The following is a 25,300-nucleotide window of genomic DNA, read 5'->3' as shown; positions in this document are numbered from 1 at the left end:
TTTGTTGAGTAGAGTGTTGGGGGCTGTTTTGTAAATGACATCACCGAAGTCGAGGATCGGTAGGATAGTAGGTTTTACGAGGGAATGTTTGGCAGCATGAGTGAAGGATGCTTTGTTCTGAAATAGGAAGCCGATTCGTGGGGGGAAAAGGAACTTAAATATGATTCCCCAATCAGAGGCAACTAGCGACAGCTGTCTCTGATTGGGAATCGACAGAACCCAACATAGAAATACACCCCAAAGCAAGGCTATACCAAAAAACATAGAAAATAATCTATAGAAATGCCACACCCTGACCAAAATAGAAGAGTTCACCTGGTCAGGGCGTGACAGGAGGTTAGTTAACACAGTGTCTAAAGAAGGGCCAGAAGTATACAGAATGGTGTCGTCTGTGTAGAGGTGGATCAGAGAATCACCAGCAGCAAGATCAACATCATTGATGTATACAGAGAAGAGAGTCCACCCGAGAATTGAACCCTGTGGCACCCCCATAGAGACCGCCAGAGGTCCGGACAACAGGTCCTCCGATTTGACCCACTGAACTCTATCAGTGAAGTAGTTGGTGAACCAGGCGAGGCAATCATTTAAGAAACCAAGGCTGTTGAGTCTGCCGATGAGAATGTGGTGATTGACAGAGTCGAAAGTCTTGGCCAGGTCGATGAATATGGCTGCATAGTATTGTCTCTTATTGATGGCGGTTATGATATCGTTTTGGACCTTGAGCGTGGCTGAGGTGCACCCATGAGCAGCTCTGAAACCAGATTGCATAGAGGAGAAGGTACGGTGGGATTCAAAATTCCCTGTGGCTCAGTTGGTAGAGCATGCTTTTTTTCATGATTCAACTAGCAATCACCACACTGGCAAAATTCAACGAAGACATTTCTTCAGTCAATAAAGACATTTCTCCAGTCAATAAAGACATTTCTCCAGTCAATGAAGACATTTCTCCAGTCAGCGAAGACATTTCTCCAGTCACATCCTTAAAAAGCATCTTGTTAAGTGGTGTGTTGTGGCAGCTGAGGGGTTAAAAGCTTTCTCATAGGGCTCTCTGACTAATACTGCAGGAGAGTGTGAGCCCTTGGGGCTGTCATGCCGCAAACTTTTCTTCCAGGGATTAACAAGAGAAACTCATGAGCACACGTGGAGCTTCCCGCAACGCACAACAGAGAGAGAGCGAGAGAGAGAGCGAGAGAGAGAGAAAGAAAGAGAGAGAGCAAGAGATGGGACCATGTAAAGGCACTTCTAACAGATCTCCTCTCATCCTCCCTCTCTTCTTCCTTCCTTCCTCTCCTCCTCCTCGTGCTGCTCTGCCAGTAAAGCCTGTTCCTGCACACCTTGGCCAGGCTGATGTGGGATGCAAGCAGCTCAATGTGAATGCCTTTTTGCTCTTTAAAGAGCAGCTGTATAGCTGCCGTGGCTATCAGGATCAGGGTGTGATCTCCTTTTCTACTCGTTCCTCTCCTTCGCGCTCCCCTCAGTCCTCGTGCCTGCCTGTTTGTGTGTTATTTCTCACCAGCAGACACTCCGCTACCCCACACACCCCTCTCCAGAGGGCAGACTGTGGGTTGCGTTTCCTCTTCTCCTCGGCTGGGCTGTGTGGGGTTCGGAGTCAGAGCGCTGTGAGATGAATTCCCTCTGAAACCCGGAGTGAGGGGGGGCAGGAAGTAACTCAGCAGCCGTAGAGGTAGCATCGGCGTCGACAGCGGTGGCAACAGTGAGTGTGTGAGAGAGAGATTAGAGTAGTGGAGCACGTTGCTGAGCTGAGCTGTGCCATAGCGTGTTCTGTCTGGCTCCGTGCGCTCTGGTGAGGCAGGGGCGTCCAGGAGGGGAGACATGTGGCTCAGCCCAAAGCCTCAGGACCAGGACCAGTGAAGAGCAGCCCTCGGCAGCCTCTAGCAGTATGGCAGAGCCAGAGACCCACTGATGATTCCAGCCTGACTGATGCCAGCCCACGTGTGGGTTACCATGCGCCACAGCCGCGCCGCACCAGAGGGAAACACAGCCATGTGAAAGTGGACTTGGTCAAAGAGCAACTCTTGGACATGTTTTCCAGGGAAAAGTTTGTATTTTTTTCAATTTTTGAACTTGTTTTGTTTCTCTTGGTGCTGTTTGGCAGTCCCGAGCTCAGCCAGCAGGCAAGGACTAAAGCCAGATGGAACAAGGGGGGTAAGTGATGACCTGCTGGGATGTTTGATGATTTGGTTGATGGTCTGGGTTTGAGGTCTTTGATTCGTCTGTCGTAGTCTGTGTTTATTGAGCTGATTGAGAGGTCAACGGGCACCCAATGTGAGACATCTTGGGTGGGACAGTGATGAAAACATGGATGCCATTTCCCATCATTGCCATCCCGTGTTGCCCTTGCCCCAAGACAGAGAACACCTTTTGGTTGTAGCTAGATGCCTTTTTGCTAAATATGGTGTTTTTATTTCTATCTCAATAGAACATGTATTTACATATTTGATCCTCCAAGCTTTTAAGTTTGTGTGTGTGTGTGTGTGTGTGTGTGTGTGTGTGTGTGTGTGTGTGTGTGTGTGTGTGTGTGTGTGTGTGTGTGTGTGTGTGTGTGTGTGTGTGTGTGTGTGTGTGTGTGTGTGTGTGTGCAGACTGTGGTCTGCCAGTGTGTGATGAGTTTCACAGGGTGTGCATTTCCAGGTGGGACATAATCGAGATGTACAGTACGAAAGTGTTTAAACCAAGCGAAGGGAGAGAGGGAGAGAAGGAGGGAAGGTGCATCTTCAATCCATCTCTTAAAGCCCAGGGGAGTGTGTGACAGATAAGGCTAATCTGAACACCCAAGCATCTGGGATTCTGTGTTAAAGACCCAGATCACTAGTCTGAGGAGAGGTATTCATAATTTCTCTAACCCTCCACAGGAGCCCTCTTCTCCCTCCTCCTCAGCGTTTAATCCCCTTTGGATTAAAAGAAACCTCTAATCTTTGTGCTGCTGCTCCGATGAATCCGTGAGAAGGCTGGGAGATGCTCCCTGCAGCCCATCAGCGTTGTTAGCTCTCATGGCTCCTGCTTAGCGGAGTGTGCCTGTCTTCAAAGAGAGAGCCTCGCTCGTCACCACCACCATCCATTTAATGATTCCTCCTCTCCTGCTCGCCCGCCCGCCACTGCTCCCTCGCTCGTTGCTCATCCTCTCACCCTCTCTCTCTCCCATCTCTCACTCATTCCTCCCCTCGCATCTCCCTGCTGTCATTCCTGCTCCCACACTCTCCTCCCATCCATAGAAGATCATTAATGCACAGGATTCCTGAGTTAATGACATTGACCAGTCTCTCAGATAGTGCAGCGTGTGCTCACACTGAGCGATGGATGAGCAGTTCCTTCTGAAGTGCCTCTTTTCTCCCCTGCCAGACTCCCATTTCACGCACGTTTAAAACATTCTTTACATGAGGGATGGGTTTTTAGACAGACAATCTCCTCACTATTCTGCCTCTGCATGAGAGAGGCTCCCAGCTATTCCAATGTGGTGTCTAGATGTGGCAACATCTGGTATACCATAGTGGTTTTACTACTAATGAAGAAGCAGGCAGGAATTTTGAGATTAAGATATTCATTTTATAAGAACAAGTACACATACCAACCTTCTTTAAATTGGGACCATCGTCAGGGGAAAAGGATAAGAAAAAACAGGGGAAACCCTGTTGGGTGGAGGCAGAATATCTCCAGTGTCTGAATTGTAATCTGTAAAAGGTTTGAGGCATATATCTCCAGTGTGTGTGAATTGTAATCTGTAAAATGGTTAAAACAGAATATCTTAAGTGTGTGTCCGAATTGTAATCTGTAAAAGGTTTGAGACAGAATATCTCCACTGTGTGTCTGAATTGCAATATGTAATTCTGGTGGGAAAGTAGCTCCAGTGTGATATCCCAGCAATCTTTATCCCCTGGTGAAACGGAGGCCAGTGACCTCCCCTAGTGTAATTAGGCCATGTATCCCCTGGCTATGTGCTGTGTGCAGTTGGACCAATCACCCCATAACCAAGCACAAGCTCTGCAGCCGCACAGCTACACATGCCGAATTTCAGCCCCATATCCCGTTTGAAAATAGTAATTTTAACCATGAATGTGGTGAGATCAGTGTGGAATGACTAAATATGTTATGGGTATGCTGCAATTACCTGCTTGGGATGGAGTTGGCTGATTTATTTTGTATTTCAGTCCAATGTCATCCAATGTCAATGTCTGTCTAGCTCGTGAATATAGAGTCACCTTGATGTAGAGGGTTGTCCTGAGGACAAGCCCATTTATATCAGTTTTGATATGGTACAGATTACAGAGGTGTTACCCACTCAATGTCATCCCTCCTCTGGAGAGGCTGCATCTCCTCTCCAACCTGCATGGTATTCAGATCCCCCCCCCCAGCACTACACAGCTAATTCAAATAGTCAACTAATCATCAAGCTTTGATAACTTGAATCAGCTGTATAGTGTTAGGGAAAATACTGAAACGTCCACCCCTTGGGGTCCTGAGGACTGAGTTTGGGAAACTTTATTTTTTATTTGTATTTTATTTCACCTTTATTTAACCAGGTAGGCCAGTTGAGAACAAGTTCTCATTCACAACTGCGACCTGGCAAAGATAAAGAAAAACAGTGCGACAAAAACAACAACACAGAGTTACACATAAACAAACGTACAGTCAATAACACAACAGAACAATCTATGTACAGTGTGTGGAAATGTAGAAGCGTAGGGAGGTAAGGCAATAAATAGGCCATAGAGGCAAAATAATTACAACTTAGCATTAAAACTGGAGTGATAGATGTGCAGATAATGATGTGCAAGTAGAGATACTGGGGTGCAAAAGAGCAAGAGGATAAGTAACAATATGGGGATGAGGTAGTTGGGTGTGCAATTTACGGATGGGCTATTTACAGATGGGCTATGTACAGGTACAATGATCGGTGAGCTGCTCTGACAGCTGATGCTTAAAGTTAGAGAGGGAGATATAAGACTCCAGCTTTAGAGATTTTTACAATTATTTCCAGTCATTGGCAGCAGAGAACTGGAAGGAAAGGTGGCCAAAGGAAGTGTTGGCTTTAGGGATGACCAGTGAAATATACCTGCTGGAGTGTGTGCTACGGGTGGGTGCTGCTATGGTGACCAGTGAGCTGAGATAAGGCGGGGATTTACCTAGCAGAGATTTGTAGATGATCTAGAGCCAGTGGGTTTGGCGACGAATATGAAGCGAGGACCAGCCAACGAGAGCATACAGGTCGCAGTGGTGGGTAGTATATGGGGTTTTGGTGATAAAACGGATGGCACTGTGACAGACTCATCCAGTTTGCCGAGTAGAGTGTTTTAGGCTATTTTGTAAATGACATCGCCGAAGTCAAGGATCTGTCGGACAGTGAGTTTTACGAGGGTATGTTTGGCAGCATGAGTGAAGGAGGCTTTGTTGCGAAATAGGAAGCCGATTCTTCATTTAATTTTGGATTGTAGATGCTTAATGTGAGTCTGGAAGGACTCTACCCTAACCTTAAACCCGAGGACCAAGTTTTTGGAAACGCTGGGTTAGGGGTTAAGGTTAGGTTAATGTAAGGGTGAAAGTTGCTAATTAGGCAAAATGCTAAAGTTGTCCGTGATAAGATTTGAACATGCAAAGATTGCTAGATGTTCACATTAAACGCTAACCCATCCACCCCGACCAACCACCCTTCTTTAGTTTTTGCCTTAAGTAACCTTCTGTCTTACGTAACCATGCCTGGATTTTCATTTACCATGTTACATCTTGTCTATGAGACCAGCTAGGGCTGGTTGAGAGGGAGGGAGAGAGGAAGGCTTTGCTGTGATATCACAGACTGAGCTCCACGTACAACAGATGAAAAGTGAGCTCGCTCAGGTTCTGGAGGCTCATTTTTCCTGCTTGCTCCGACCTTTGACTTACTAAAGAGAACCCAGCTGAGGCAACCCCTGGAAGAGTAATGCTACACCACAACAGACTACAGTATGCAATGCAATGCACTGCTCTCTCTATCTCTCTCTTTCTTTCTCTCTCTTTCTCTATATCTCCCTCTCTCCCCCCACCTTTCTCTCTCTCTTTCTCCCTCCCCTCACTCTCTCTCAGCTCTCCTGTGACTGAGTGTCTGTGTTGAGGATGGGAGAAGGAAGAGGAGATTTATAGAGCAGGTTGTGTAGAAGAGTTATGAATTTCCCCTCAACTTCCTGCCCATATGGTGTCTGGTATCACAGATTGGGCCAAGCCGCCATGACAAGAACAGGGAGGTCCATTATTCAATAGGTAGACAAGTGATATCAAACACGTGTGAGGGAAATTGTGTTCTTCATTTATTTTGTTGTGTTCCCTGGGCATTGAGTACCTCACATCATACGACTCTATAGGTCCACAAGGCTGAATAGGGAAATTAAATTATTTTCGTCCATTTTCTACCAGAGTTGACGCAGTTCAGTGTTTTTTTTTATGATGGATTATAACTTCTTTGACTGAATGTGTTTCTCTGTATGAGGTAGACTCTACACACACCAGAGCAGGATGTACTGTAGCTTGACTGGATTGGTATTCTATAGTACCTCTATATTCTATAGTACCTCTATATTCTATAGTACCTCTATATTCTGCAGTACCTCTATATTCTATAGTACCTCTATATTCTGCAGTACCTCTATATTCTATAGTACCTCTATATTCTATAGTACCTCTATATTCTGCAGTACCTCTATATTCTATAGTACCTCTATATTCTGCAGTACCTCTATATTCTGTAGTACAGTACATCTATATTATACAGTATAATTTGTCATTTTTATTAGGATCCCCATTAGCTAACGCAGTAAAGTATTATCCATCCACACAATGTGAAAATTCTAATTTTGAACATGAATACCGTCCAAAACGTTTGTATTTAGTGAAAGTGTAAAGTGAAAGTGTTTTGATTAGGATGAGTAATATGAAATGCTGCCTGGGCCAGTGACAGGGTCCAGGATTCTTCAATAAAAAATAAATCAAAGCAGAGAACAATAAACCTCTATTTAATGAAACAGAAACATAACCCTTGGTTTTTTGGAGCTATTATAGACTTGAGAGATGGAATTACTGATTAAATAAATGTGTAAAGCACCATAGCTTTGGATAGCTCTGCTCTCCCTCCCCAGGTCTACCCCCCACCGTCATACAGTACACCATAATTGCCTCATTCCACTCACACTCTCTCTAATGAAGCCTCCATCTAATTGCAGTGGAAATTGCACCTAACAATAACAGTCTTTAATGGGTGAGTTTCAGACAGTAAATATGACACTATAGTGTGATGGATAGGAGCAGGTGGGTTTTACTGCCAGATACGCTTTCACTCCGGCCTTTTTATCCTTGGCTACAGCGCAGGGCCTGTGGTGACTTTACGGGGGTGCATACTCACATTCACTGCCGCAAGTACACACACACACACACACACACACACACACACACACACACACACACACACACACACCACACACACACACACACACACACACACCCACACACACACACACACACACACACACACATACACTTAAACATACCCTGGTGACTGGAAAACCATTAAGGGCAATATAGACGGGTTGGAGGTTTAGAAACAAACCTACGCAACTTTTGGTCAAAATAGACGGAGTTGGCTTAGATTGTTGACAACATGTAAGCTATATTTCGTCACCAATGTTTATTGAAAACATAAATACATTTGCAGAATGAGCACTTGTTGTCTCTCAAATACATCGTTACAGTTGTTGGTTAGCTAGCTAGAGCATTTTAGCCATACTGTCATTGATATGAAATCAGTCAAAACACCTCAAAACAAGACACAGTATCATGAACATGATGAAACGAGCTGAAATGAGCCACTTACAATTCCCCAGATGGCAGTTTCTTGTCATTGTTGCTAGCAATCTGGCCATCCAGAATTACAACAACACGCTGACTTCTGCCCCATGGAAGCACACACATCGTTTTCGTGACTTTGTCAGCTAACCCATCTATAAAGTAAGGTTCAATTATAGACTGTATAAGTCTCTGCTCCCTGTAATAATTGTCAGTTGTCTATGTCTAGTTCTGTTATGAACGTTAGCCATTGCTGTTCCTTTATCTTTGCATTATTCAGTGAGTCCCCAGCACATAGAGGTTGTTTCCCCTGCAGTTAGCTGACTCTCATAGATCATGTGGAAGGAATGCACGGGGTGACCTCATATACTGGCATTTGCATCTTATGGAATTGATGATGATGGCAATGTTGTTGTTGATGATGACGGTGATGGAGAACATTATCTTTCTTGTTGCGGTGATATTGTTGACTTGTCTGTTTTTCAAGTAAACCAATGCCATTTTAACAATATTTGTCTCATCCCTGGTTCAAATCTCCCCTTTATATAACAATCCAAGACATCCCAAGATGCCTTTAGACAAAGTTAACTTTGTCCTAGTGTATTTTTTTCTGCTGTTGCCAAGGTGATGACGCTGCTAGGGTCAAAAACAGCAATCCTCAGAGTGGACATAACACTTATGCTTCTCCGTTTTCTTTCCTTTACCAGTCTTTCTCTCTTACTCGCTCCTTTTACTGACTTGCTTTCTCTCCCCTCCATCTTTCTCTCTCTCTCTCTCCCTCTCTCTCTCCCTCCACCCGTCTCTCTTTGCTCTCTGTAATAAAACTTTAAACAGATAAGAAGCTTTTTTTACAATTTCAGGGTCACCATTATCCTGAATAATGCATTGACAGGTGAAGAGGAGTTTGAGTTCTGTGGAGGATAGAAGCACAGGCTTCAATTAAATTATACATCATTATCACAGCTGGCAAGCCTGGCGTGGCGTACGCTGACTCTCGCCTCCTCTAAATGTTCCATGTTTCTGTCTTGTCCAATATTGTGTGTGGAGCAACAGCAGCTTTCTGTTCCAGGAGACCTGGCCTGGGATGCAGATGAGACAGACTGGATGGTACTGTAGAAGGGAACGGTAAAGCACCCTCTGTATCAGATATGAAATGGCTAGCTAGTTATCGGTGCGCACTAGTAGCATTCAATTGGTGGCGTCACTTGCTCTGAGACCGTGATGTAATTGTTTCCTTTGTTTTGCAAGGGCCGTGGCTTTTGTAGAGCGATAAGTAATGATGCTTTGTGGGTAATGGTTGTCGATGTGTTCAGAGGGTCCCTGGTTCGTGACCAGGTTGGGGCAAGGAGAAGGACGGAAGCAACACTGTACACCACAAAGCATCATTACCTATCGCTCTACAAAATCCAATGCAACACAGTACAGTATATTGTCATATACCTCAAGCAATTTGCAGAGTTCAGAGAGGTATCAAACATTTTGAAATCTAAATCAGATTTCAGTTAACTTCCCTAGCAGAAGTTCATCAGTCCAGTCTTCGGTGACATTCAGAGCTGTTATTACCTGTCCTGTGTTAGTGCTGCATTATTAACACTGTCCTTATCCCACTACCTAATTAACCCCCAAGCCCTTCATTTACCCACTAATAGTGCATAATAATGAATTTAATGCATGTGCTCATTACTCAGATTGATGGATTAAGATAACAGTTGTGTTATCAGTCCTATTTAAATATGGCATATTCAATGGGTTATTTCTACACCAAATCATCATCTGAAGCTCTTATTGTTCAGAGTTCCTCAGAACCTCCTCAGACATTCTGGCTGAGTCTGAATGATGGGGTTTGTGCTATGGTTGCAAACAAGTCCTGTAGAGATATTTTGCACTTTAAAATACTCACATTTGAACCAGTCATTAATTTGTTAGGGTTTGTTAGTCTGTCTCTTTTTCTGCAAGGTGTACAGAGGCAAATCAAAGAAATTGCAGCACTTGTTTTTGTAGCGAAGCGTTGCCATTTTATGCTGGCTGAATTTCAATTAGAGAAAGGCTGTGATTGTGTAATGAACACCTGAGCGTGACTGTGATAATCTTGGCCTATGTCGTCCTCCTCCTGTGAAAGGCCTCTCCATGTGTTGGTGTATGGTATTGTAAACTCATATTTAGTGGTGCTTTAGGCCCCTGTGCACGTTTGTGTGTTGAATTAGAATGTTTATTGTCGCTTTGCCTGCCTTGAAAAATATTTCCCAATCTCTGAGTATGTAATGGCTGGTGCTTCGGAATATTAACATGTTCTCCCCTCTCCTCACTGATGCCCTAGCCTCGCAAGCCGCCTGATCTCGCAAGTTTACCCGGAAAGTCTCCCTGGAAAGTCTACACTTTACCTGGGCACAAGACAATAACTTTTGGAAAATTAACTTGATCGTTTGATTACAGTTATTGAATAAGACCTCAGATATCACAGAAGGAAATGTGCAGGCCCAAAGGATAAAATATATAGATGTGACTCAGTTTGACGGAGAGGACATGAGAAAATGTAGAATCACATTGGAGTTAAATAGACTGTCGGTGCCACTGCAGTCTAGTCTTTGGGAATGATTTTGCTAGTGTTATATATTTGTACTATTTCAACTGTAAGTGCAGGGTATGTAATGACAGAGAGAAGTTATATGAAGCCTTGGTCGATTGTGAAAGATGACGGTGTGGGAGCATGTAGACTGAGGCTCGATTAAGAGTTTAATGACTGGTAAAATTGTAGCGCTCCATCCAAGGTGACCCTGCAGAGTGAGGTTTTTATGCCACAGAGCCACAGAGCCACAGCCAGATGAAAAGTGAAGGTAATCCTTCCTGCCTTTCTCCCTGATAGCTGTCACCTGCACAGGCATTGTCACCCAGGCCCAAGGCATGTAATTACACTTTTATTGGCTTTAGGAGGCCTGCACCATTCATTCTCAGCATAATCTCAGACTACAGCACAGATACATCACGCCTGAATGAAGGCCTTTCTCTCTCTCTCTCTCTCTCTCTCTGTCTCTGTCTCTGTCTCTGTCTCTGTCTCTGTCTCTCTCTCTCTCTCTCTCTCTCTCTCTCTCTCTCTCTCTCTCTCTCTCTCTCTCTCTCTCTCTCTCTCTCTCTCTCTCTCTCTCTCTCTCTCTCTCTCTCTCTCTCTCTCTCTCTCTCTCTCTCTCTCTCTCTCTCTCTCTCTCTCTCTCTCTCTCTCTCTCTCTCTCTCTCTCTCTCTCTCTCTCTCTCTCTCTCTCTCTCTCACTCTCACTCGGCCTTTGGAGCAAAGCGTTAATGGAATTTCATGAATTCAGGTTTGATTCATGGTTAGTAGGGTGTTAATGCCTTAATGTTATTTAGACATAGTAATCTCCCTAGAACCTAGACTTAACTGCAGATGTGTTAGTTGAAAGACCAGGCCAGGGTAGAGAGTGAGAGGAGAGAGCTAGTGTCTGGGTCGACTGGCAGCCAGCCTTGACACCATTAGCTTCGGTGACACATTAAGGTTCTGTTCGCCGTGTAATTTGTTTTGTCTGTCAATTTGATGGATGTCTTGTTTGCAGAAACTTCCTCACACAATGGAAAACGGTGGCTCGAGGACATTGTTAAACGCACTTCAGAAAGGGAGGCAGAAGGCATTTGTTTTCTCCAAACAGGTTTTTAGTGTTATTGGGTGTAGGCAGCAATACGCTGTGGACGGTGAGCAGAACCAGACATGGGCTAATTAAAGGTGAAAAGCTAATTTTGGGGAGAAGGGCATGGTCAGGGGGCTGGGACGAGGGATGGGGGATGGGGGGTAGGAGGAGGGCGAGGGAGCTGGGGGAGGGTGCCCAGGGACATGAGCTTGGAATAATTTCCTCAGATCAGTGTGGTGAATAAATGCTGCTGGTATTTATCACCTGTCACTCCGCACTCTACCCTGGCTCCGTCCTCACCTTCACCGCACCTTAAATCTCACAGATTACACCCCACCGCTCCTTCTGGTCTCTATTGGCTGTTTCTGAGTGTAATCCAAGCCAGTGTTATGACCTCCCAACAACTTTGCATCTCTATTTTTTTATTTTTAAATATTCTTTACTCCCTTTTTGTCCCCAATTTGGTTATTACAATCTTGTCTCATCGCTGCAACTCCCCAACAGGCTCAGGAGAGGTGAACCCGGAAGCCAGCTCAGTCAACCCGGAAGCCAGCTGCACCAATGTGTCGGAGGAAACACCGTTCAACTGATGACTGGAGTCAGCCTGCAGGCGCCCGGCCCGCCACAAGTTGTCGCTAGAGCGCAATGAGCCTCCCCTAACCCGGACGATGCTGGGCAAACTGTGGACCGCCCTATGGGACTCCCGGTTACGGCCGGTAATGACACAGCCTGGGATCGAACCCCAGGCTGTAGTGATGCCGCAACACTGCGATGCAGTGCCTTAGACCGCTGTGCAACTTTGGAGGCCTTGCATCTCTATTTCTATCTAATTCATTTTGTGTTTATAGTGTTTTCAATAGTTGGAGACAAAATCTTTTCACATCTGCATCTATAAACAAGACTCAGTTGGACCTGTGAACGTGCCAACCCGGGCAGAGAAGCAGGGGAGGGGGCATTTTCCAACATTCAAACATTTGAAATAAACTAGTTTCAATAATGTTAATTTAAAAAATAAGAGAGAAAATAGATTAAAAGTTAATTAAATATTTAATAATTAAATAACACCACCAATCTGAAAGGGCACTTTTCTCATAGAAGGACAAAAGGACAGGTGCTCAGGCAGACCTCTATCGCTGCACGTGCCTGGCTCACAGAGAAGGCTGAAGCACGGTTGGACACAACTGCCTTCTGTCAGATGACAGCTCGTGGAGACAGCAGAGGGCTGGTGTGGTTTATAAATGTCACCTCCTCACCACTCTCCTCCAGCCCTGCGCTGTGGGGAACCATCAGAGACAACAGCCAGCGCTTTGCCTTGGCCACTCAGCTAAGGAAACAGCACTGTGATAGACTGTCAGCTCACATTAATGATCCAGCACACACTTACACTTGATTAGGGGTGAGAGGACATTAGAATAAGCATGGATAGGGATGTTGTAGGGTAGGAAATCAGGTGCCACACTTTCTTTCCTGATCTGGCAGCTTTACTGAGGGAGAGAGTGAGAGAGAGAGAGAGAGAGAGAGGGAGAGAGAGAAAGAGAGAGACTAACAGATATATCACATTCTTAAAGGCATGGTTTCCCCACCGTCTCTCGGTGTGGGGAAGAACTGTGTGACAGTTGAATCTTTTCACTGCTCTAATCCATGGAGCTGGGGAGACATCTTATTTAGGTATCAGCACCAGTGCATTACTGTGATGATTAGAAGATGCAACTCTGCAAGCTCTTTTTTTAACGGTTTTAGAGCCCAGGCACCAAGCAGTCAGCAAAACACCTCTTGGAAGGAAAAATTCCCTTTTCAATGACAGCAGAAACAGCAGAACAGATAGTACAGGCCTATGTTGCCGAAACAGATAGTGTCCTAATCTCTTCATTCATTCACAAAGCTGTCTATTTAACCATGACATCTTGCCAAGTGAAATGAGAGACTTGCAGCGCCATAGAGAAACGTTTCAGGAGAGAGAGCCTGGGATTATTCAAATGGAGAATGTGGGAGAATGAGCTTTGCTTTCTTTCTCAATGTGTTTGTTTATTTTTCTGTCCTTTTGAATGTGGAGCCAGACTAATCTCAGAGGGATATGCAGATGGCTGAGAGGAATGACTGTCTGGCTCCCTACAGCTTCTATCCTACAAATACAATATATCTACTGAAGAGAGATGGGGATATTTTGATAGAAGAATTACTGTGTGGACTAATTGTGTTGCAGTAATATACATTGAAGAGATACCTGATGGTATTGTCCCCCAAAAATTCTTCCAATTATGTATAATAGCTATGAAAAATGAGCTTGAAGTAGAATGTCACAGAGTTACTTATTAGTGCAGATTTGTATGATAATTCAATAAATATATATATATTTATATTATTCCTTATGATTTGCATAAGTGAAGTACAGGAGCTCATAGTTTTACCCAGTAAATAGTTGTACACATATGGTTGCGTATACTGTCTGTGGCCCATAGGGACTCATACCTGCTGATGGAAGGGAAATAAGCATGGCAGCTCCCTGCTGATGAAAGGGGAATAAACATGGCAGCTCCCTGCTGATGAAAGGGGAATAAACATGGCAGCTCCCTGCTGATGAAAGGGGAATAAACATGGCAGCTCCCTGCTGATGAAAGGGGAATAAACATGGCAGCTCCCTGCTGATGAAAGGGGAATAAACATGGCAGCTCCCTGCTGATGAAAGGGGAATAAACATGGCAGCTCCCTGCTGATGAAAGGGGAATAAACATGGCAGCTCCCTGCTGATGAAAGGGGAATAAACATGGCAGCTCCCTGCTGATGAAAGGGGAATAAACATGGCCAGCTCCCTGCTGATGAAAGGGGAATAAACATGGCAGCTCCCTGCTGATGAAAGGGAAATAAACATGGCAGCTCCCTGCTGATGAAAGGGGAATAAACATGGCAGCTCCCTGCTGATGAAAGGGGAATAAACATGGCAGCTCCCTGCTGATGAAAGGGGAATAAACATGGCCAGTTAGTTCAGAATCACTGGAGGCTGAAGCTGCTGCTCCAGTACTCTTGCAGGGCTAATCAGGGTCTCCAAGGTGGCATGGAAAGCTGGAGGAAACTGTCACAGCTTATAAAGACCAGCTCAGGAGAGGTGTTACCGTTACACTGCAAAAGACCTCAGAGCCAAAACTGCAGAGCAGCAATCTGACGGGCAGGTTCCATCCCAGTTGTACACTAATAGCTGCTGACTGGCATTGTGCACGGCAAGGAACAACTCTGATTGTCTCATTTGTGCTGCCATTACTCTGTGTTTTGAAAAAGAGCCAAGTTCCTCAAGCACTTATTCAGACAACCTGGATAATGCAGTACGGACAACCTGGATAATGCAGTACGGACAACTTGGATAATGCAGTACGGACAACGCTGCTTCAGTTCATTAATAATGGTGACTAAATGTTTTTGCAATCAAAGTGCATTGGTAATGAGGAAACATGCAATTAGCATATTGGAACAGCGTTCTGATTAATGAAGATCATCAAGTACAGAAGGATTACACACGACACAAATCTGTGCTGCTCAGTGACAGCTTACTGTGCAACAGCGGCTGAGAGGCCAGTATAAATGAACAGATGAAGGAACAGATGTACCTGTATAGTTTAGTACCACAGGTGACTCGGATGATGCCTCATTTTCCTGTAGAACAGGACATGTACAGTGGCATGCAATGTTATATAGTAATATGCTGAAATACCTCCGTCAGTCCTATGGGTTATACTCTGTAGAATGCTAGCGCTACTCTCTACGGTACATAGGAACCAATAGAAACCATTATCATAAAGATGTGGAACCTTGATATACCAATCACTGTGTAAGTTATTCTGTTTTCCCATTGCACTGCAGCTTTCCAGCATACAATAGGCCAGGGAATATAATGCAGTGAAAGAGTGATTCATTTCAGATACAGCCAGTGTGTGTAAAACCATTCTCCATACATCCATAGTGACAGGCGGTGGGTGACCAGTCAGTGAGTAGGGAAGGTGGAAGACTAAATAGGTCAGCGTGATCACAGATTAATATTTCATTGTGTGTGTTATAACGGCGCTCATGAGAAAAGCCTTTTTATACTGTTCTTCCTGTTCTTTCACATACCCAATGACCACTGTTTGTAAGGGCTGTCGTGAGAGAGAGTAGACCAAGGTGCAGCGGAGTTCGTGTTCATCATTGAATATTTAATAAAGAAAGAACACTATACAAACAAAACAAGAAAACCGACAGCCAAACAGTCCTGTCAGGTGCAAAACACTAACAGAAACAATTACCCACAAAACCCAAAGGAAAAACATGCTCCTTATGTGTGACTCCCAATCAGCAACAACGAGCTTCAGCTGTGCCTAATTGGGAGCCACACACACACGGCCCAAAACAAAGAAATACAAAAACATAGAAAAAGGAACATAGAACGCCCACCCAATGTAACACCCTGGCCTAACCAAAATAAAGAACAAAACCCCCTCTCTATGGCCAGGCCGTTACACTGTTACCCTGTTGGTTAGTCTGTCTCTACTGTAATTCCCCTGACCCACTGACCACTGTTACCCTGTTGGTTAGTCTGTCTCTACTGTAATTCCCCTGACCCACCGACCACTGTTACCCTGCTGGTTAGTCTGTCTCTACTGTAATTCCCCTGACCCAACGACCACTGTTACCCTGTTGGTTAGTCTGTCTCTACTGTAATTCCCCTGACCCACTGTTGGTTAGTCTGTCTCTACTGTAATTCCCCTGCTTTCCAGCTCTGCATTTCACCCATTCTATTCTTCTTCCTGGTTATGCTGCAGTAGCTTTAGATGACTAGGTATATGAATAGTTCATTAAGTTTAAACATGCCACACTATTGGGACTGCAGTGGCCATACATGCACTATACTCTATTCCATTATATTTCCTTCTCTAAATGTTCTTACTATGACCTTCTAAAATGACATACCCAAATCTAACTGCCTGTAGCTCAGGCCCTGAAGCAAGGAAATACATATTCTTGGTACTATTTGAAAGGAAACACTTTGAAGTTTGTGGAAATGTGAAAGTAATGTAGGAGAATATAACACAATAGATCTGGTAAAAGATAATACAAAGAAAAAACCAACCATTCTTTTGTATTTTTTTGTACCATCATCTTTAAAATGCATGTGTCACAGGATCCAACGAAAGTGGCGCCCCTCCTCGGTCGGGCGGCGCTCGGCGGTCGTCGTCGCCGGCCTATTAGCTGCCACCGATCGTTGGTTCTGTGTCTTTTGGTTTCGTCTGTCTGTTCCGCACCTGTTTTGTGTCTGTCATTAGTGGGGCCTTATTTAGTGTGTTTTCAGTTGGGGTTTTGTGCGGGATTGTTGATTGTCCACTCAGGACGGTGGTCCGTGTTTTATTACGGGTTTGTTTCTGACAGTTTCACGAAGAGAGGATTTACCGGGCTGCGCCCCGTGCCTTTTTGTGCCGCTTATATATATATTTTGTTCGCAATATTGGGAATGTGTTTTTCCCAGGCAGTCTGTCTGTAGCGCCCTGTGCCTCGCGGTTTCTGTTTTGTGTGTCAAATTATTAAAAGGACACTCACCTCCAGCACCTGTCTCCTGCATCTGATTCCGCCTTACACCAGTCCAAGTCAACTGTGACAGCATGAGAAAGGCCATAATGTATTTTCCAGTCCAGGTGCAATTTAGATGTATGTGCAACGTTTTAGACTGATCCAATGAACCATTACATTTCTGTTCAATATTTTGTATCAAGAATGCCCAAATGTACCTAATTTGTTTATTAATAACTTTTCATGTTCAAAATTGTGCACTCTCCTCAAACAATAGCATGGTATTCTTTCACTGTAATAGCTACTGTAAATTGTACAGTGCAGTTCGATTAACAAGAATTTAAGCTTTCTGCCAATATCAGATATGTCTATGTCCTGGGAAATGTTCTTGTTACTTACAACCTCCTCCTAATTGCATTAGCCTACATTAGCTCAACCGTCCCGTGGACGGGACACCAATCCCGAAGAAGATGAAGGTTCTTCCGATGACCTTCTCTAAAGGTTCTTCAATCAACCTTCTCTAAAGGTTATTCCTATGACCTTCTTTAAAGGGTCTTCTTATGTATTTTTTTCACCAATATTTAACTAGGCAAGTCAGTTCTTATTTTCAATGACGGCCTAGGAACAGTGGGTTAACTGCCTTGTTCAGGGGCAGAACGACAGATTTTTACCTTGTCAGCCCGGAGATTGGATCTTGCAACCTTTCGGTTACTAGTCCAACACACTAACCACTAAGCTACCTGCCACCCCCTTCTCTAAAGGGTCCTTCCTATGAACTTCACCTTTCTCACTTTCATCCCAATATTGTCTGAAGTTTGGTGGACATGTAAATGTCTGCCACCAAAATAGGGATTAAATGAAAATGTCATACATGTTCTCTTTTTTGTAGGTGTTTTGAGAGGTAAAGTCTATGTGTGTAAGTGAACCTCTGGTTGAATGTGTGTTTGACATCACGTGTGTGTTTGAAGCTCTTCAACACAGGGTGAGTATTACACAGCGATTTCAAAGTCAGCTAGAGACTAAGTGACATGCCCCTCCCCCTCCCATCTTCCTACAGCACTGGAGAATTAAGGCATGGAGCTGCAGCAGGGCTGTAGGAAAGGAAACCTGATGGTAAATCATTTAGACCCGCTGCACATGTTTAAGTGGAGGAGAAAAAAGGAAAACAGTGCTTAAGTGTAGCCTACTGCGGCTCTCTCAAGGTAATGGCAGCACATTGTTCTCTGAATTGCAGGGAAGTTAGGAGGACAGAAGAAAGGAAGGCACCTCTTAGGAGAGAATTGGCAGAGGCTTCACAGTCTCTACTGGGACTCTCTCTGACCAGCTTCAGAGTGTCTCTACTGGGACTCTCTCTGACCAGCTACACATTGTCTCTACTGGGACTCTCTCTGACCTGCTTCACATTGTCTCTACTGGGACTCTGTCTGACCAGCTTCACAATGTCTCTACTGGGACTCTGTCTGACCAGCTCAACAGTGTCTCTACTGGGACTCTGTCTGACCAGCTCCACATTGTCTCTACTGGGACTCTCTCTGACCAGCTTCACAATGTCTCTACTGGGACTCTGTCTGACCAGCTCCACATTGTCTCTACTGGGACTCTCTCTGACCTGCATCACATTGTCTCTACTGGGACTCTGTCTGACCAGCTCACAGTGTCTCTACTGGGACTCTGTCTGACCACCTCCACATTGTCTCTTCTGGGACGCTCTCTGACCAGCTTCACAGTCTCTACTGGGACTGTCTGACCAGCTCCACACTGTCTCTACTGGGACTCTGTCTGACCAGCTCCAGAGTGTCTCTGCTGGGACTATCTCTGACCTGCTCCACAATGTCTCTACTGGGACTCTCTCTGACCTGCATCACATTGTCTCTACTGGGACTCTATCTGACCTGCTCCACACTGTCTCTACTGGGACTCTCTCTGACCAGCTTCACAGTCTCTACTGGGACTCTGTCTGACCAGTTCCACAATGTCTCTACTGGGACTCTCTCTGACCAGCACCACCGTGTTTCTACTGGGACTCTATCTTACCAGCTTCACAATGTCTTTACTGGGACTCTATCTGACCAGCTCCACATTGTCTCTACTGGGACTCTGTCTGACCAGCTCCACATTGTCTCTACTGGGACTCATTCCGACCTGCTTCACATTGTCTCTACTGGGACTCTCTGACCAGCTTCACATTGTCTCTACTGGGACTCTGTATGACCAGCTCCACAGTGTCTCTACTGGGACTCTGTCTGACCAGCTCCAGAGTGTCTCTACTGGGACTCTCTCTGACCTGCTTCACATTGTCTGTACTGGGACTCTGTCTGACCAGCTCAACAGTGTCTCTACTGGGACTCTCTCTGACCAGCTTCACAGTCTCCACTGGGACTCTCTTTGACCAGCTCCAAGTTGTTTCTACTGGGACTCTGTCTGACCAGCTCCACAGTGTCTCTACTGTGACTCTGTCTGACCAGCTTCACATTGTCTCTACTGGGACTCTGTCTGACCAGCTCCACATTGTCTCTTCTGGGACTCTGTCTGACCAGCTCCACATTGTCTCTACTGGGACTCTGTCTGACCAGCTCCACAGCACCATGATCCAGTAGACAGGCACACAGACACAAACTCTGTCCCTTTCAGGGCTGACGTCTCTGTCTCTGTGTTACAATCTTACACTCAGCATCAAACTCCTGATCCCAATCACAGCCTGTTTTATCTGCTCTCAACGTCACCCCAGTTCCAGCTCAGTCAAACACTGCGGCTCCGATTAGAGAGAGAGCTCTGTGCTTGCTAGACCTTTATCTTCCCTTGTTCCCTACCCAGATAAATCTACTCCAGAGGGGTAGGGGAGATGGAGGGAGGAGACAGACAGTGCTGGTTTTATCTCAATCAGCAGCAGACATTAATAAGTTAAACATAATTTTTGCTGGAGTCATTGGGGTTAACTGTAAACTGTGTTACTCTGAAGAGAGTGGGATAGAGACGGAGAGTGGATTAGTCCCAGTGTGTTCCTTCCAGCTGGAAGACCAGTCTTCAAGGACAGTTGGTGAATAGGAATCAAGGAGCAGGTGAGGTAAAACAAGGAGAGATAAGGATAAGAGGAATCAATGGTAGACTTAGATATTTTGTTGGTGAGGCTGTGTTTTTTTGAGTGCCATTGTGTCTATGATCAGTGTTTGCATCAGAATGTTTAAATGTCAAACCTTCATGCTTTGACATCCTTTGACTCACACCATCACTACAAGTTGTGTGGGTAGACAGTGGTTTGTGTTATTGCATGTGTCACACACTTGGACTGGGCCTCTTTTGTGTCATCCATCTTTCACGCTGCACTACAGTCCAGTTTGAAAGCTTTAGAGTCAAGATCTAGAAAAATAGACTGATATGACAGCTAAGGGTACGGGGCACACACACTGCCAGATCCCTCATCAGACTGTCTGAACAGAGCCATGAGACACTGACAGACTCCTCTCTGACCTTGACCCAATAGCAAACATGACCAGGGCCAGCCAGCCAGCCAATCAAAGCATCTGATTTATAGGGACCACTTACCTCCCTGATAGGGTTGAACTAGCTGCCATGGTTCTTCCTTTGTGTCGTTAGCTGACACTGAGTTCTATTCCATCTCTCTCCCCCATTGTCTCACGTCAGATCGGTTGAGGGACGAGCGTTACATAGGAGTGACGTCATCTGACATGATACAATGCTCCCTGCCCATGAATCCGTTCTTCCCCTGCTATGAGTTGTAACCGTTTGATCTCATCTCTCCTTAATGTCCATGTCATTAATTAATCAAGTACAGGGCCTGATTGACAGCTTTTATCACTAGTGGATCAGTGCAGGGCTGCCTGTCTGGGCTCAACTTGTCTGACTGGGAAAGACTATCGGTGCACCTGCTATCTCCTCCGCCTGCAGCCAGTTCTTACTGCCTACCAGAGAAAAGGCTATTACATCTGGGGGCTCAGCCTCAGTCTCTTATCTCTTCCATTTTTAAACATCCCATAATCAAGGAGCCCACAACGCTTCTCTGTTAATTGCTGGAGGATAATAAATTGCAGAGTCCCCCCTCACCCCTCCACCCACTAGCCTCAGCAGTAGCTCACAGACACCAGGGAAATAATAATCTGTCTCTTCTTTGCTACCAGCTCTGAACCCCCCCACCACACTGTCTGTACTGTAGATCCAGCTCTGGACCCCCCCACCCCACTGTCTGTACTGTAGATCCAGCTCTGGACCCCCCCCACCCCACTGTCTGTACTGTAGATCCAGCTCTGGACCCCCCACCCCACTGTCTGTACTGTAGATCCAGCTCTGGACCCCCCCCCCCCCACCCCACTGTCTGTACTGTGGATCCAGCTCTGGACCCCCCCCACCCCACTGTCTGTACTGCAGATCCAGCTCTGGACCCCCCCCCCACCCCACTGTCTGTACTGTAGATCCAGCTCTGGACCCCCCCCCCCCAACCCACTGTCTGTACTGTAGATCCAGCTCTGGACCCCCCCCCCCCCACCCCACTGTCTGTACTGTAGATCCAGCTCTGAACCCCCCCACCCCACTGTCTGTACTGTAGATCCAGCTCTGGACCCCCCCACCCCACCCCACTGTCTGTACTGTAGATCCAGCTCTGGACCCCCCCACCCCACTGTCTGTACTGTAGATCCAGCTCTGGACCCCCCCACCCCACTGTCTGTACTGTAGATCCAGCTCTGGACCCCCCCACCCCACCCCACTGTCTGTACTGTAGATCCAGCTCTGGACCCCCCACCCCACTGTATGTCCTGTAGATCCACCTCTGGACCCCCCCACCCCACTGTCTGTACTGTAGATCCAGCTCTGGACCCCCCCACCCCACTGTCTGTACTGTAGATCCAGCTCTGGACCCCCCCACCCCACTGTCTGTACTGTAGATCCAGCTCTGGACCCCCCCCACCCCACTGTCTGTACTGTAGATCCAGCTCTGGACCCCCCCACCCCACTGTCTGTACTGTAGATCCACCTCTGGACCCCCCCACCACACTGTCTGTACTGCAATAGTCTGGTATTCATTCTTCACTCCAGCATCATGCATGTTGACCCAGTTTATTAGACTTTTACCTGAAAAGGGAGAGCTGAAACATGTCAGTCCCTCATGGGGAGTAATCCCATGCATCCTATCCTCCACCTCTATCTGCCAACATGGAAGGTTGGGGGTTGGTCTGGAATTGTGGGGGAGTTTTATATTTCAAATGTGGTCTCTCTCTTTACCCCAATTTACAGGATTACTAGTTTATTACTATGAGTTGCTTACATTAAACCAGCTTTACTGTATTTAAACAGATGACGTATGAGTGTCAATTTTGCATGACAGGATTAGGTTTAACATATTTTAGTGCTTTAAAAATCTGTCAGTTTTTATTTATTATTATGTTGACAAATCTTAAAACATGGACGTATTAGATGCGATGCTTTCATACAGTATTACTACGTGTGACACAGTGTTGATCATTACCAGGGAAACACCCTTAGTTTTAATAATGCAAGGCTTAATTACTCTTTGAAAGGGAAATGCTGCCTTTAGGCTGCTGATGGTCTCAGCTGCACGCAGCAGCACACCATCTTACAGCTCTATCTAGAGTCCTTCAGTCTAAATGAGCTCCTCCATGATGTTTGTCTGGTATTAAACACAAGGCTGGGGGTCTTTAGAGACCCCCACCATTGTTCTCTCCTGTTCTCTCTTGTCTCTATTTATCACGCTAAGAAGAGAGATGTTGTTTTTGATGGAGGCGTGATAGACAGTTATTACCTCTTTAGACTGTGTTAAATGCTCACACAAAGCCATGATCACCCACATGGAGTGTTTTTTCATTGTATGTTCTCTCTGTCAACCGCTGTGTCTCTCTGTCAAATATCAAGAGATATCTGTTAACAAATATCTGTTGTTATAAACCCCATGGTATATTGATATTGTCTGGCTTTTGCAATTTTTCTACAGTACGGTATTTGTGAGGTACTTGGTCGCCCTCACATCCCCCGTCCCTCCTCCTCTGGGTACTAATTAAAGAGGGAGCAGAGGAGTCTGGGTAGACAAGCAGCAGCCACGGCAGGACCTCCCTCCCTGTGTCTCCATGTCTACTCCCAGGACCTCACTCTCCATGTCTCCACTTCTCCTCCCTGTGTCTCCACGTCCCCTCCCAGGAACTCCCTTTCTGTGTTTCCATCTCCTCCCAGGACCTCCCTTTCTCCTTGTGTCTCCATGTCTCCACTTCTCCTCCCTGTGTCTCCACGTCCCCTCCCAGGACCTCCCTTTCTGTGTTTCCATCTCCTCCCAGGACCTCCCTTTCTCCTTGTGTCTCCATGTCTCCACATCTCCTACCAGGTCTAAAACATGCTGCCTCTCTTATCTCATCCATAACCATCACTCGGTTACCAGCCTGAGCATGGTTTAAATATTCTGTGATATGCAGATGATTTGTGTGCTTATATTGTGGCCAGGTATTCAATATATCTATGTATAAGAACATCATATCAAACATGGACACTGTCATTATTTCTTTATTTAGACCGAAAACATGTTCCGATAGATACGAGAGTTATGGTTGGTGAGCTCTATACAGTATCTGAGGTCAAACACCACTGTCACACTGTGTGTGTGTGTGTGTGTGTGTGTGTGTGTGTGTGTGTGTGTGTGTGTGTGTGTGTGTGTGTGTGTGTGTGTGTGTGTGTGTGTGTGTGTGTGTGTGTGTGTATCTAATGGAGCTCTGTAATGAACAATGATGAAGTTGGGTCAGATATTTCCCTTGTGGTATCAGGACCAGCTGTTGGAACCATGAAATGACTTGTGGAGTAGTGGTTGCCATAGTAAAGAAACCACCCAGCAATAAAATAATCAGTTTGCTAATGTTAGTGTGCAGCAGAGATACTGGCAAGCGCTGGATGTTTTATGGGCATTTTATCACACTGTGTGTAATACATCCTCCTGACGGCTATTATTCATTGCATAATGGCTTACATTCATCACCTAAAACAACAGGTACCGGTAATGAGCTGCTGGAGGCTTGTGTTTGGTTCCAAGGCTTCTCTCAAAGGGAGCCTTCAAAGGCTTTGTAGTACAGTTCATATTTTGTGAAAAATACATAATGTTGCATTACAAAAGAATGTGGGGAGCAAAGTTCAAGCTTGACTGTAACGCAGCTTGTTTCCTGGACTACAATGCCTTGCAAAAGTATTCATGCCCCTTCGGGTTTTTCCTATTTTGTTGCATTACAACCTGTAATTTAAATTAATTTTTATTTGGATTTCATGTAATGGACATACGCAAAATAGTCCAAATTGGTGAAGTGAAATGCAAAAAAACTAAAAAAAAAAACAGAAAAGTGGTGCGTGCATATGTATTCAACCCCTTTGCTATGAAGTCCCAAAGTAAGATCTGGTGCAACCAATTAACTTAAGAAGTCACATAATTAGTTAAATAAAGTCCACCTGTGTGCAATCTAAGTGTCACATGATCTGTCACATGATCTCAGTATATATACACCTGTTCTGAAATGCCCCAGATTCTGCAACACCACTATGCAAGGAGCACCACCAAGCAAGCGGCACCATGAAGACCAAGGAGCTCTCCAAACAGGTCAGGGACAAAGTTGTGGAGAAGTACAGAGCAGGGTTGGGTTATAAAAAAATATCTGAAACTTTGAACATCCCACGGAGCACCATTAAATCTATTATAAAAACATTGAACGAATATGGCACCACAACAAACCTGCCAAGAAAGGGACACCCACAATAACTTACCTGTCAGTCAATGAGGGCATTAATCAGAGAGGCAACAAATAGACCAAAGATATCCCTGAAGGAGCTGAAAGCTCCACAGTGGAGATTGGAGTATCTGTCCATAGGACCACTTTAAGCCATACACTCCACAGAGCTGGGCTTACGGAAGAGTGGCCAGAAGAAAGTCAGTGCTCAAAGAAAAAAATAAGCAAACATGTTTGGTGTTCATCAAAAGGCATATGGGAGACTCCCCAAACATATGTAAGAAGGTACTCTGGTCAGATGAGACAAAAATTTTGGCCATCAAGGAAAACGCGATCTCTGGCGCAAACACAACACCTCTCATCACCCCGAGAACATCATCCCTCAGTGAAGAATGGTGGTGGCAGCATCATGCTGTGGGGATGTTTTTCATCGGCAGGAACTGGGACACTGGTCAGAACTGAAGGAATGATGGATGGTGCTAAATACAGGGAAATTCTTGAGGGAAACCTGTTTCAGTCTTCCAGAGATTTGAGACTGGGACGGAGGTTCTCCTTCCAGCAGGACAATGACTCTAAGCATACTGCTAA

The 25,300-nt window shown here is 45.3% G+C and overlaps 1 protein-coding gene across 4 annotated transcripts in view; it reads left to right on the top strand.

Annotated features, from left to right (window-relative positions):
- Window positions 1–1,510: 1,510 nt before the first annotated feature.
- Window positions 1,511–25,300, top strand: part of robo2 (roundabout, axon guidance receptor, homolog 2 (Drosophila)) — a 555,672-nt gene continuing 531,882 nt past the window's right edge. The window contains exon 1 of one of the 4 annotated variants that reach the window (XM_029715771.1): window positions 1,511–2,166. In XM_029715771.1, the coding sequence (XP_029571631.1) occupies window positions 2,043–2,166 (124 nt within the window). In that variant the 5' untranslated portion in view covers window positions 1,511–2,042. The remainder of the gene's footprint in view (window positions 2,167–25,300) is intronic. The other 3 variants (XM_029715772.1, XM_029715774.1, XM_029715773.1) reach the window with 3 other exon arrangements.

Source organism: Salmo trutta, chromosome 26 (assembly GCF_901001165.1).
Source record: "Salmo trutta chromosome 26, fSalTru1.1, whole genome shotgun sequence".
Classification (NCBI taxonomy): domain Eukaryota; kingdom Metazoa; phylum Chordata; class Actinopteri; order Salmoniformes; family Salmonidae; genus Salmo; species Salmo trutta.
The sequence above is the reverse complement of the archived record's forward strand: the minus strand, read 5'-3'. Positions and strand labels throughout refer to the sequence as shown.